Source organism: Miscanthus floridulus, chromosome 1, assembly GCF_019320115.1.
Source record: "Miscanthus floridulus cultivar M001 chromosome 1, ASM1932011v1, whole genome shotgun sequence".
NCBI lineage: Eukaryota > Viridiplantae > Streptophyta > Magnoliopsida > Poales > Poaceae > Miscanthus > Miscanthus floridulus.
Genome location: NC_089580.1, coordinates 146,237,370 through 146,251,280, shown reverse-complemented (window position 1 = coordinate 146,251,280; position 13,911 = coordinate 146,237,370). Strand labels below are relative to the sequence as shown.

The following is a 13,911-nucleotide window of genomic DNA, read 5'->3' as shown; positions in this document are numbered from 1 at the left end:
CTTCTTCTTCCTAGCTTCCCTTCTTTTTCTTCTTGCTTCTCTTTTGAGTTTTCTTTCTTCTTTTCTTTGCTTCTTGTCTTCTAACCGTTGCTGCTCCTTCTTCTTCTCTCTTGCTTCTCTTTTGAGAATTCTTGCTTCCTTCCTTTTTCTTCTCTCATCATCATTGAGAGCTCTTTCGGCATCGGTAGCCTCAAGATGTGGTAGCATGGTGTTGCTTGCTATCGACATGCTCAACTCGCTGCTGTTGGTGTTGTGCAGATCAACCCGCTCTGGATTGACATCCACTGGCTTCACGCCACTAGTTACTCCTTCGGGCTCCATACCTCATGTGGTGAAGCGTATATGAGGTAACCTACTCTGATACCACTTGTAGGATCTCTGGTTAGCTTAGAGAGGGGGTGAATAGGTCTATCAAAACAAACACTCAAACTTCTATTAAATTCACTCAGCGGCAGTGCCGCTCTAGAGAGCGGCACTACCGGACTATGGCACTGTCGGGCCAGAACAGCGGCATTGCCGCACCTACAGACAACTTCGAATCATAGTTCAAAATCCATGAAGAAAAACTTAGATCGGAGAAATTTCCTAGCGTACTACAGGCATGATAATCACTGATCAAGAGCTAGAAGTGGTAGGAACACCACATACAAGTAGAGCGTGCTGAAGTGAGAAAGAAGAGGTAGATTGTCGTTGGAGAGGAAGAGGAAAGATATATATACCCCCAGCCCCCAATGATCACCGCACCTAAGGGGTCGGGCGAGACGGAGCCCACAGCCTCGAGGTCGGGCGAGACGAAGCTCGTGGCCTCGACGTCAGGCGAGATGAAGCCCACGACTTTAGGGTCAGGCGAGACAAAACCCCACACCCAAGGGGCCGGGCGAGACGGAGCCCGTAGCCACGAGGTCAGGCAAGATGAAGCCCGCGACTTTGGGGTCGGACGAGACGGAGCCCGCGGCCTCGAGGTCGGGCAAGACAAAGCCCGTGACCTTGGGGTCGAGCGAGACCTTTTCATGCGTCTCGAGCCATCCAGGGAAGTCAGCGTGGGCGCTAACTTCCTTGTGCCGCAACTCAAGTACGACAGTGCCTCTCTTCAAGTGCGGCAGTGCTGCACCACGTAAGACAACAAGGGTAATAGTGAAGTGTAGACTGTCTTGGCTAGTGAATCTGATGATGCATATGGTTGTTTGAACACTTGGTAGCACATAGTAGCTTAAACATTGTGTCCCCTTTTATAGTACTGCTTTTTCTATACTCAAATTTAAAATATAAAAGAATTTAAACCTCCTTTGAGTTTGAAGCCATCTACATTTGTAATTGGGGGCTCCTCCGTTTCATGTAGCATCCTCGAATATAAATTCTCTACTTGTCATCTCGATAAATCTTATTAGTTCTCTAATTGCATGGTCATTATCATCAAAACCCATAATTAGAGCTTGATTGCACTTTCATGAGGGGCAAAAGCCTCACTCCAGCATGGCCCCTACTTCGGCCCTCAAATTTGAGGGGCCCCTCAAATCCCCTCTCCGACCCTCATTCCTGGGAGCTCTAGAGGGAGCCCCTACTCGGTTATTTCTACAGTTGCTCTCACACGTTGCTACGCATCTGTCCCTCTCGCCGCACCCTGACGCTCTTCCTCTGCCCGATCGAACGGAGAAGCCCCCACTGGCCTGAGATCCTTGCCGGAGAAGACGCCCCCACAGCCACTGTTGTCGCCCCTAGAAGAAGCCTCCACAGCTGCCACCGCCGCCAGATCTAGTGGCCTCCCGGGCATGTCCACCTCATTCCCGACGGAGAAGCGATCACGCCCTACTCCTCCCCGCCCGTGGCTTCTTACTCGCCGCCCACGACTTGCTCCTCCACACACTCGGACACGCCCTGCTTCTCCCCACACGTGGACACACCCTGCTCCTCTCTACAGGGTCCCCTTCTTGGCGTAGATCCTCGGCAGTGGGCGGCTCCTTCCCGAGCGGATCCTTGGTCGGCTCGCCGGTGTGGGTCCTCACAGGCGCGCGCGCGAACTCGCCTGACCCCGACGAACCCGTCGCAGTCCAATGGCCAGATTTAGTCGATGGAGAAGAAGCTAATAAAGAGGATGGACAAGCAGGTCTCGCATGTCATTCTCTAATAGAATAGGTTTTACGAGCTCTGTTTCAAGGGCCACTGCTGGAGTATAGCTGAAAAAACATAGCCCTCAGGAGTAGAAAAGCCCTCAAACAAAAAGTAAAGGCCCTATTTTGAGGTCACTTGTTGGAGATGCTCTTGGACTTACCAACTGCTCTGGTCGGACTCATTCAAATATCAACTGCATTCCAAAGACAGATAAGAAGAAGAAAAATAACACTTCCATTTAAATCATAAGACGGTTTTGGCTTTTTTGGAAACAATAATTTTTATAATGCATTCAGATATGATACATATAAAATAATGTATTTAGAAAATTCAAAACATCTTATAATTTAGAATAATTTTGAACGAATAGAGTAATATATACAGTATACATATATGCGCTACTACATCCACCGTTATAGGCTCTGGGGACCGGATCAGATACGTACCCGAATGGGCGAGCACTAACACAAATCGATGGATGCACGTAGTATTAGCCATTAGGTGGCACCTGGCATCGTTATTAGGTGGATAAGCAAAAGCAAGGCAGGCATTACGTACGGCGCAGACGAAACAGCGCGGCTGACGCTGACGGCCACGTCGTGGCAGCAGTGGCCGATCCGGCGCGGCGCCTCCTTCTAGAAGCGCGCCATCGTTGGCATTTTGCACGAGGGCTGACGGAGACCAAGGCTCCGAACCCAAATTCTAAAAAGGCGCTGAGTAGTCAGTCACATCAAATCTTGCGATACGTGTATAGGAACTATTAAATATAGACGAAAAAAACTAATTATACAGTTTGGTTTGAAATCACGAGATGAACGTTTTGAGCCTAATTGGTCCATGATTGAACACTTAATTGTCAAATAAAAACGAAAATACTACAGTAGCCCAAATTCCAAAATTCAGCCAACTAAACACGGGCCAAGCTAAAAGGACTTCGGATCTGTATATATACTTCCTCAGGTACAAATAAACGCCCTCAACCGTTATCAAATTTAATCAAATATATATTAAAATTACTAATATTTATGTTACTAAATAAATATCATTAGATTAATCATGTCATATGTTTTCATAATAAATCTATTTAGATGTGCAATGTTGATAACTATTTTTATTTATAAATCTAGTAAGCTTAGGGGGTGTTTGGTTCCATGGACTAAATTTTAGTCCATGTCACATCGGACGTTCGGATGCTATTTAGGAGAACTAAATATGAGTTAATTATAAAACTAATTACATAGATGGAGACTAATTTACGAGACGAATTTATTGAGCCTAATTAATCCGCCATTAGCACATATTTACTGTAGCACCACATTGTCAAATCATGGACTAATTAGGCTTAAAAAATTCGTCTCGCAAATTAGTCACAATCTGTGCAATTAGTTATTTTTTTCGTCTATATTTAATACTTCATGTATGTGTCCAAACATCCGATGGGACATGGACTAAAATTTTCTTTAGGAACCAAACATCCCCTTAAATTAGTTGACTCATTCAAGTGTGAGATGTACGCTTATTTTAGGACAAAGTGCGTATATATTCGCATGCGTGCTCCATCACCATTGCGTCGTTGCCCAACCTTGGTTACTCCATGGTCCATTTCTAATGGGAGGTCAGAGCATCTCTAGAAACTCTCAAGTACAGCTACCCAATAAGATGCTAATGGGGTTGGCCTAACACTCGATTTTACATTATTTGGAAATGTGTTGCAGCAAATCCTCAATACCCTTCTAACGACAAGTCATCATGCTCACCAACTCATCTTCGTGTCTAGTCCAACTTACCGTTCAGTCCCAGCACCATGGTCCATACACCATCCATCGTTAGATCACGATGGATGGCTCACATCTGACCTGACTCGAAGCAAAGCCCTACCATCGTTCCACAATCATTACCACGGTCACCCCTCTCAATCGCTTGCTCTCTTCCTCTCCACCACAAGCTCACCAGTGTCCATAGCCGCCGCCGCCATCCACCCTCTCCATATATAGTGCGCGCTCGCGACATCGTACATGCTCGCCAACTTTGTAGTCCCAGTTCACTTGCTCGAGGATTTGGGCGACAAGCTCCAGCCACGATCAATCTTGTGATGGAGTGTCGGAGCTCATGGCAATGGTCAGGGATTCGAAGGTGGTCGTGCCCTCATAGCTCCTGTGCATAGGGGAAGATCTAGGTGGCTAGCGGCTTCCTATGACAAGCAGGCCAATGGCGGCTCACCGACGAGCGGAGCGACGTAGCAGCGAGCACCGGAGGTGGCATTGAATGGGGCACTTAGAAAATCACCTCGGTGGTAGTTGGAGTGTGCAAGTTATTGAGGCTATCCGCACTCGTCTATCTTTATTTTCATCTTAAAAAAAAATATTCTATCCTAGTCATCGAGATTCTCTACTCTATACATATTTCTCGCGCACCCGTATTATCTCTATCGCATACTCTATATCCACTATTCCCTATTTTATTCCCCTCACTCTGTCTTTCTCTCTCCCACCAACTCTCTCGCAGCTACATTGTCGCAGCTACAGTATTTACCGTGGCCTCTCGCGTGCGCTGGGTTTAGCGGTTTGCCGTGCAGCCGGTACCGTACCGGAGGCTTTGCAGGTGAGCGGTGTAGGAGCGCGGCACGCTATCGCTGGCGTAACGGCTCCTTCGCAGGTCAGCGGTGCGGTCAGTCTGAGCAAGTTGTGCCTGGTGTAGGCGGCTCTGGTCCACCGTCTCTCGCGTGCGGACCTTGTAACCGTACCGTTCTTTTGTACTTTTAACCCATCTTAATGAAACACTGTCGACGGACACGTCCTCCCAAAAAAAAAAAGAGCGACCGCTTCGGCGGTAATCCACCATGGTAGCAAATAGTTTGTAGTTTCGGCTCATCTGGTCTTAGATTGTTTTAACTTATCCTCTCTCACATAATATTAATAAATTATTCAAAATCATCTGAGCTACAGTGATTTAGGTACCAGCCGAACACGTCGGGTTCGTAGTTATCTCAATTGAAAAGAAATGGAAAAAAGAGCGATCGCTTCGGGCGTAAGCCACCTCACATAGTAGCAAATAGTTGTAGTAGCCGTTATATATTACAGCCGAACAGGTTCGTAGTTATCTCAATTAAAAAGAAATGAAAAAGGAGATACGCTGGCTCTGCTCAGCTATCTTTTTTTATGGTGGCTGCCGCTGTGGCTACTTATCTTTCCTCTTTTCAGCACTAGAGTTACTGAGAACTTGCCTTTTGCTGCCGCTGCAGCGCTGCAAGAAGTGTAGCCGATTAGGCCCGCTGCAGCAGAAAATTAGCTCAAGTCTCCAGTTGTTTCTTTGGAAAGGGGGAGCTGGAGCGTGGAGATGCTCCGGTTGTGGTTGTGGAGCCGGATGCCCGTTGGCTGTGACTGTGAGCCTCGACTCGTGGACATATTTCTGGCAAATGCAGACTTGGGCTTTGGCCATTCGTGTGAGATCACAGCTGGACGACAGGACAAAGCAAGCAACGGCGCGCGCGGAAAACACAGTGCGGTGCAGGTACGGTGACGCTGACGGGCCGGCAGCCCGGCACGCGGACGCGGTGCTCCATTGCCCCCGGTCCAACATCCTTGATGCCTTCTAGAAGGACAGCAGAGGGACGCCTGCTGCTGCTGGGCGTTTGGATTCCTCACGTGTCGGTGTCGCTGCTGCCTGTCCTGCTCCTGCTCTTGGTTCATTGCGGCTGCCGTAGGTACTGGATCCGTTGTGGTTTTCTGGCACGGGTGCACAGCCGAGCGAGATTTGTCGGATCTGGTTTCTGGTATGGCTCTCTGCGTGTGCGTGGTGGTGGCCGTAGGTTTGTCGGCTCTTGACTGCGCTGTCTGGTACGGTGCGGGACGGGAGAACAGTGGATGCCGGATGCCTATGCGTTGCTGCAATGGAGCGAGGTTGGAGGTGGTACTACGGCTGTGTTCGGCTGACAAAAAAAATTTACTGTGCCGGCTGAAAAACACTGCAGATGCTGGGATTTTTTGCGAGAGAAAAATACCGTTCCGGATGAAAAAAAAAAACGGATAAGCCAGGTTCAAGATCAGCCGAACATCTGATCATGGCCACCCAACTCGACTAACCCGATGTGTCAGTACGTTGGATCAGGCTTGGATCATAATCTTTAGGTCCATGATCCGAACTAACCTGAAAAAAAAATCAACCCAAAATAGAAAGATTGATACAAAATCTGAGCCAGTGCAGTTGGATTGAAGTCAGACAAGATTTTACTTAGAGGCTGTTTGGATGCCAGCCTTTATTTGCCACAACGCAAGGTGTGGCGGCCGCAGATTGTGGCTACCAAATTCACCACCACAGACTGTGGCGAGATTCCTAAAGCTTTAACTCTTGTGCAGCTGTGACAACCACATCTTAGTCATCAACCAAGCAGGGGCCAAAACTGTTGTGGCCACCATATATGTGGCGTGGCACATGAAGGCGAGGAACCTAAACAACCTCTTAGTATTTTCTTTTGCCTGATCTAAACCTATTCTGAACCGGCCTTTGATCAGACAGAAATAACTCAACCCCTAACGTTGACATGAGTTACAAAAAAAATTGTCGACATTGCATGCTCAACCAATGGAGGATGCTAAAGGGATTGTATTCTAATAAGAATATTTTAATCCGTCCTCCTTAAGCAAGCAGGGCATTTGGTCTAGTGGTATGATTCTCGCTTTGGGTGCGAGAGGTCCCGAGTTCGATTCTCGGAATGCCCCTTTTTATCCTTCTCCTTTTTTTCTTCTTCTGTTCCCTATCGGAACGGCACTTCGTTCTTTTTTATCCTTCTCCTTTTTTTTTCTTCTGTTCCCTATCGGAACGGCACTTCGTTCTTTTTTATCCTTCTCCTACTTTTTTTTTCTTCTGTTCCCTATCGGAACGGCACTTCGTTCTTTCCTTCTTTATTTCTGTACCACGACGGATCTTGGTTCACTCCGGTGCAATGCCGCCCTTCGTCTGATCGATTCCGCTCCCGTCCCTTACCAGATTCACTGTGGCATATCCGCACCATCGGCATCCCGAGATCACCACTACCGACCACCGCGGCAACGGCAACACCTATGGCCCTGTTCGTCGGATAGAAAACCATGTGATTTTGTCCACCACCTGCCAAATGCTCTATCGCAGGCCAACCGAGAATCCGATTTTAATCCGAAACAAACAGGGCCTACACCGCCGCTGCAACCGTCGTTTTCATCTAGCCGACAGTGGAAGCAAAAGCAAAGCAACCGTGGGCACGGATGTGCCGTCGCTGGCGCGGACCATCTCCACTGAAGACAGGCGATGCAGCCAGCGTATTTCAACAGCAAGTCAGCACTCAGCAGCAATCACGAGCTGCTGCTGCTGCTGCTGCTGACTGCATATCAAAACCAAGTCGCCACCATTGATTGCAACAACACGTTCCACAAAAGCACATCGAAACGATAGGATGTTCTCAAAACCGACATGTAACACATACTCAGGCGATCCAGCATAGTCCAACACAGTTTAGTTCATCGGTTTCTACAAGTGCTTAATGACAAATACACTGATCATTGATCAGGTGCTCTTATTTCACGAGGTCTCGGAATGTTCAGGCTGGTCTGTTGGCGACGGCAGAAGACACTCTCAGGCAGGCGCCCGAAGTCCGGCGATCATTTTCAGCCCTGGAGTCCAATGATCCCTGGAGTGATAATATAATGCGATCAGAAATCCAGTGTGTGTGAAAGAACAGGAAGCTAATCTGGCATAAGGGAATGGGGCTGGGAAATGGGTGATCGTACCACAAGCAACACGGCCACCAGCGTTTCCAGTGCTCTTGCTGAGCTCGTGCCCACCTGAATGTACAAACAGAAAACAAACATTTGTTAAGCTTACTATCTGAGATGAGCCATTTAGGAGAATGGCTCTGAATAGAACCTAATATTACAGACTTCAGTTTGAAAACTAAGGACAAGGCAACAAAATCTGGCAAAGTGCACAAACAAGGTGTTTAAATAGACAAATGCGGATTGATCAGTGACATCCACCATAACATAAACAAGCTTTTACAAGTATTATATTCATAACCTAAACAAGATTAAAGATGGCATTGTGCAAAGCCAAAGTTCTTACGAAAGAATTCAGATCAGCAGATCAAAGGATAGCCAAATGGATGACTCAATTGTAAGACACTAACCTAGTTCAGCTTATTTAAAGTTCAAATATCCTTTATCATGACTTAAAAATGGCATAAAAAACTGGATTTTTTTAACGGAATTATGGGACAGTTTAAGCATAGTGTCGGGTATCGATATTAGGGATACCCGGAGGAAGGAAGTTAACGGCCACGAACGCGAACGTTCATTCGCCCGGATGGTCCAAGACGTATTTAAGGTCTCGCACGACCCCGAGGGTGCAGGCTCCGTCTCGTCCGACCCCGAGGGCGTGGGCCCCTTCTCGCTAGACCCGTCGAGCGCGGGCTCCGTCTCGCCCGACCCCTCGGGCACGGGCTCCGTCTCGCCAGACCCCTCGGGCGCGGGCTCCGTCTCGCCCGACCCCGAGGGTGCGGGCTCCATCTCGCCAGAACCCTCGGGCGCGGGTTCCGTCTCGCCCAACGGGGATCTATACCGCCTCCAGCCACTACGGGTCTAAGTGTACGACCCAGGGTCAAACTTCTGACACTGGGAGGGAAGCGGGCACGTCTCGACGTGACCCGTGGCCACGACAGACCATACCTGGGGGCTCACGTCGCCAACAGTGTCGGGCGTGCCAGTGCTGTGCTGTCTAATCCCCGTACGGCTTCTGACAGGAGTACCTGTTGACCACGCCACCCGCCGGGATGGGATGGAACGCCACGACCAGTTGAGGCATGGCACCAGTGGTGAACAGGGCCGCGACGTGGAGCCGTCACCGTCATCATCTACAGGGCCGGCGGGACCCATATAAAGGAGATGAAGGACGCCGCGACCCTGGAGGCCTTCTTCTCCCTCGCTTTTCTCCTTTTCTCTCTCTTTCTCTCTCTCTGTAACCTGCGCCTTCCCCTTCACCGATAAAAGGGGAAGCAGGACGCCCCATGAGAGAGAGAGGCACGAGCACACGGCTGAACGAGCTCAACAAGACTCAACTCCGTTCGATCTTTTCACCAGAGATTTGGGACCTTCTCACTCTCTCGTCCGTTTGTAACCCCTACTACAGACAGTGCCGGTAACACAAGCAGCAGCAGACTGGACGTAGGGACGTTCTGCCCGAACCAGTATAGTCCATGTGTCCTCCGAGCACACCATCTGGGCCAGACGCGCACACTAGAAATTTACTAGCCGGTGATCCGAAACACCGACACATAGCCTTGCCAAATTTCTCTCTCTGCCATTTAATAATGAGATATAATTAGAGACACTCTCGCAAGGATTTATTCACGTGATCCATAAACAGGTATATATAGTGATTATAGGACTATCTGAACTTAGAACCATTGTGAAAAACTTAGCTCAAAACAGAGGAAAAGCACCACATTCAACACACAAAAGGCACAAGTGTGGACAGTAAATAACATCATTACCCTTTCCAAGATCATCAGGATCAGCGTGAACAACAACAGCTCTGCCAATGATTGAGTTGGGCCCAGTCAGTGGGATCTGAAAAAAAATCATTAGCAGTGTTAAGGAGAAGGCTAGGGTGACATAGGAATCATAAGGGTCCACCAAGTGTCTGATTACCTGGCTGTCGGTAACATTGATGTTAGCAACACCTGACAGCAGAGAAACAAACTCAGTGACAAGAAAGTACATTATCATATACACAGCATGTGAATGGAATTATGGACTATGGCTAAAGGATCACAGAAGTAACACAGCTTCCTTAGCCCAAGTACTAGCGACCACCGACCAGCTACTACATGGTATGTAAAACAGATCATGAAAGGAAGGGCAGAGATCATTACCATCTGCTACAGCTGTCACATTTCCAAGATCACCGGCATGGCGGTTCTCATCTTCTGGTGCTCCATGCTCCTTGCTCGCAGGATTGTAGTGTGGTCCTTAATTATGAAACAAGTTCACCAACAAGTATAAAGTTCAATGGTCGATAACTTAGCACACATCCTGATCACATAAGCAAGCCAAAGTAAAAGAAGCATAAATACCAGTTGAAATGCAGCCATTGGTGGTGTCACCAAGTGCATGCACATGGAACCCATGGAGGCCAGGTTTGAGGCCAGAGACACTCCCGGTGACAGTGGTAGGGCCTAACAATAGATCCAACGGGCAGAGTCAACAAGGCGAAGACAACAATTCAATTGGATATAAAATACTAGATCAAAGAATATGTAATAGCTTACCATCTCCCTCTTGGGTGAAGAAGATGGTGCCCTTGACACCCTCACTGCTACCAAGCACAGCAACAGCCTTCACCATTGTTTATGTGATCTGCAAACAACTCCACAAGTAACAGGGCATTTCAGTACGGGTAAAAGTAGCACAAACTACAAGCAAGCAGTGAGATATGTCAGTACATATTAGATGTTAACCCCTAGATCATCTACATAATCTCATCGTAAGTGGAAGATGGAATATTTTAAACAAAATACATGAGCTATGCCTTCATTTGTGACATCATCAAGACATCAAAAGTGAACCAAGAGGAAATATGAGACGCTATCACTATGTTGCAAGTGGCTGTTTCCATTTTTCCACATACTACAGACCACACAGACCTGTACACTTATTCAAGATAACCAAAAAGAAAAAAATGTATGACCTTTCACCCATGAAGAACAACCCTAGGAGAATCACACCACACACAATTGGGTACAAATAATACACACAACTCTTTCTCAAAACAGAACTTCAAAAAATTAATCATGGAGGTAGAGGTGATTTCGACTGGTCACACCTTGCTAGTCCAGTCATCCTACACATCCCCTGACAAACCATAACAGGATATGGGTACCTAAACCTATCTGATCAAACGTGCTCCAAATAGCTAATCTCAACAGGCAGAAATCATGATGCTATGAGCCTATGACATCTGAACTTCTAGAAGTTAAACTGCATGATTCAGCCACGCTTTTTCTTGGCACAAATAGCGATACCAGTATGACCTTTGAAAATATCATTCTTTCATCAGGTATTCTTGGTCAGGGGTAAAACTGAAGGTGCAGTGGTGATCCGGTTCATCATCAAAGCTAAAAACAACAGAAAAAAAAAAGTCTACAGCTAACACTTCCACAACAGTCTACGTACCAACATGAGACACCACCAGTCCACCACGAGTAGCATAAAGTACTCCAAGTAGGTAATATACACACGACCATCCATCCCAGAACAAGCAACAAGACTGAACAAGGGGACTAACATGACACGTATCTAGCGCTCCCAAAGTGTTTAATCCGGTGGAACGAAGCAAATCGAGTCCCACTACTTGTGACGCCTAGATGGGATTGATATGATGTAAGATCTAACTAAGCTCGACGATCAATCGGAAGCTAACGAAGGAGGCGGAAAGGGGAAAACAAAATAGAAGTGGAACCGCACCACCGATCTGAGATCCAACCAACCGCAGCTACTCCGGGGTATTCGGAGACCAGGTTATACGAAGCGACAAGAGCAGAGTTGAGGCGATCGAAACCCCAGGAATCCGTGAGAGGGTTTTGGTAGGTAGCATACCTCAGGCGACCCCCGCGGCGAGGAAGGCGACGGCCTTGGAGTCTTGCGCTTCTGGAAGGTTCTCTCCCGAGACTGGGGTGTAGTTGGGGACTTGGGGGTTTGCGGGGAGGATGAGGAGGACGCGCGCGTGTGCTGGATTTGTAGGCGCAGCCGAACAGAGCAGTCAAGTTGCGTGGCTCCTATTCCGCAACGACCAGCAGGTAGTGTCACAGGAAGTTTAGGAGCGTCCGTAGAAACTAAATAGGGTCTTATAAGATTATGTTTTCCTAATGTCTTTCTTTCAGTTTCTTTAATTTGTATGTAATTGCGATGGTAGTCTCAATCCAAAAACTAGAATGGTTTCTATAGTATTAGCTAGGTACAAACTAAATAAAATGGTGATGTGTCACCGAAATAGAGAGAGAGGAAGAGAAGGAAATGATTTTTTATAAATAAAAACTAATCTACACGAAAACCAAGATATGAAAAGATATGCTAGATAGATTATAGGAGAGAGGAGACATGTGGTTTGACCCCCCCAAAAAAAAAAAGAAACCATCCGCTAGAAGTATGGTATTTACATGTAGTATCTACATGATTTGATAAGTATATAAACTATATCATAGTTTATAAGTTAGGACTGTCCTGATGCTATTAAACTACTACTGATGCGTTGTTTGTATTACATTTTTCAAAGTTGGCATATAATATGAACACAAGTATGACACAACTTACCAAATAAATAGTATCATAGTGTTGTTTCTTAGGAGCATCAATTTAATTCATTATTGTTACGCTATATTTATGCCAATATGCTGAAAGTCTAAACTTTATCAGAAGTTGTAGCCTACGTAGTTCAATGAGGGACCGTATCGTGTATCGGATACGCCATCGATACGGCTCCGATATATATCCTCCAAGTATCCGATTTGCAAGACCATATATTTTTATGGCCCATATTTCAAAATGTTGTTTGGATGGACGGTGAGGCCACTAAATTTACCTCTGGATCGGGCCAAAACCAGTGTAAAAAAAGTGTTGCCTCTCGATGTCTGAAAATTTTAAAACTACAAAATGTGATAGCTCCTGCACAGAAGCCCTATCCACGTCCCTCCAAATTCCCTTGGCCGTTCGATCTCGCGTTCGACGGCCCAGATCGCTTGAAGCGGATTCTCGACGACAACCGATTCTGGTGCTTCTGGTTGGCTTCTCCCCCTTATCCTCTGCTTCTCCCGCTTCTCGTTCGAATCCGAAGAACCAAATATATACTACGGCTCCCGCTTCTTCTTCTAGATTCTTCTGCTCCCTCCTCTCTCTCTCTCTCTCTCCATCCCCACGCGAATAGAGCATCGCGCCGGGACTTTCGAGCCCGCAGAGGCCGTCAAACTTGTCCCGGTTGACCCCACCTGCCTCGACGACCGGGCGCTGAGGATCAGCGCCACCCTCGACATCAAATAGGAAGTCGTGCTCGTCGACTTTCTCCGCGCGAATGCCGATATGTTCGCGTGGAGTCCCTCGGACATGCCGGGCATACCGAGGGAGGTTGCCGAGCACACCTTGGACATCCGAGCCGGCTCCAGGCCGGTGAAGCAGCGCCTACGCCGATTCGACGAGGAAAAGTGTAGGGCCATCGGCGAGGAGGTGCAGAAGCTTTTGGCGACTGGATTCATCAAGGAAGTGTCCCATCTGGAGTGGTTAGCTAATCCTATGTTAGTTAAGAAGAAAAATGGGAAGTAGAGAATGTGCGTAGACTACACCGGTCTAAATAAGGCATGTCCAAAAGTCCCTTTCCCATTACCTTGAATTAACCAAATCATTGACTCCACTGCGGGATGCGAAATCCTATCCTTCCTTGATGCGTATTCCGGTTACCATCAAATCAAGATGAAAGAGTCCGACCAGCTCGTGACTTCCTTCATCACCCCATTCGGCATGTACTGCTATGTGACTATGCCGTTCGGCCTAGAAACACAGGGGCCACATACCAGCGGTGCATGACCCAGGTCTTCGGTGAGCACATAGGGCAAACCGTCGAGGCCTACGTGGACGACATCATGGTCAAGTCTAGGAAGGCCAGCAATCTCGTTGATGACCTAGAGATAGCCTTCAAATGCCTTAGAGAGAAGGGCATCAAGCTCAACCCCGAGAAGTGTGTCTTCGAGGTTCCTCGAGGCATGCTCCTAGGGTTCATAGTCTCGGA

At 47.5% G+C, this 13,911-nt stretch overlaps 1 protein-coding gene and 1 non-coding gene across 3 annotated transcripts; one reads left to right on the top strand and one right to left on the bottom strand.

Annotated features, from left to right (window-relative positions):
* Positions 1-6,755: 6,755 nt before the first annotated feature.
* On the top strand, positions 6,756-6,827 carry TRNAP-UGG (transfer RNA proline (anticodon UGG)). Its single transcript has one exon. It is a non-coding gene; the product is annotated as a tRNA-Pro (tRNA).
* Positions 6,828-7,538: 711 nt separating this feature from the next.
* Positions 7,539-11,888, bottom strand: LOC136543269 (superoxide dismutase [Cu-Zn] 4A). 2 transcript variants are annotated; one of them, XM_066535761.1, is made up of 8 exons: positions 11,733-11,888; positions 10,406-10,493; positions 10,211-10,312; positions 10,010-10,105; positions 9,786-9,817; positions 9,629-9,704; positions 7,872-7,925; positions 7,539-7,771 (listed from the first exon to the last, which is right to left on the bottom strand). In XM_066535761.1, exons 2-8 carry the CDS (start codon positions 10,479-10,481, stop codon positions 7,749-7,751), a joined length of 459 nt encoding a protein of 152 aa, XP_066391858.1. In that variant the 5' UTR covers positions 10,482-10,493; positions 11,733-11,888; the 3' UTR covers positions 7,539-7,748. The 2 variants fall into 2 exon arrangements, with proteins under 2 accessions (XP_066391858.1, XP_066391863.1); XM_066535766.1 differs by having other exon boundaries at positions 11,601-11,739.
* Positions 11,889-13,911: the final 2,023 nt, after the last annotated feature.

Bases quoted from the DNA above. Each gene is read 5' to 3' on its own strand.
- LOC136543269 (XM_066535761.1), bottom strand. From the start codon at position 10,481: ATGGTGAAGGCTGTTGCTGTGCTTGGTAGCAGTGAGGGTGTCAAGGGC. The intron at 10,313-10,405 runs GTAAGCTATTAC...ATCTATTGTTAG, and splicing joins CTTCACCCAAGAGGGAGATG to GCCCTACCACTGTCACCGGG. The intron at 7,926-9,628 runs GTAATGATGTTA...TTGTACATTCAG, and splicing joins TCCTGATGATCTTGGAAAGG to GTGGGCACGAGCTCAGCAAG.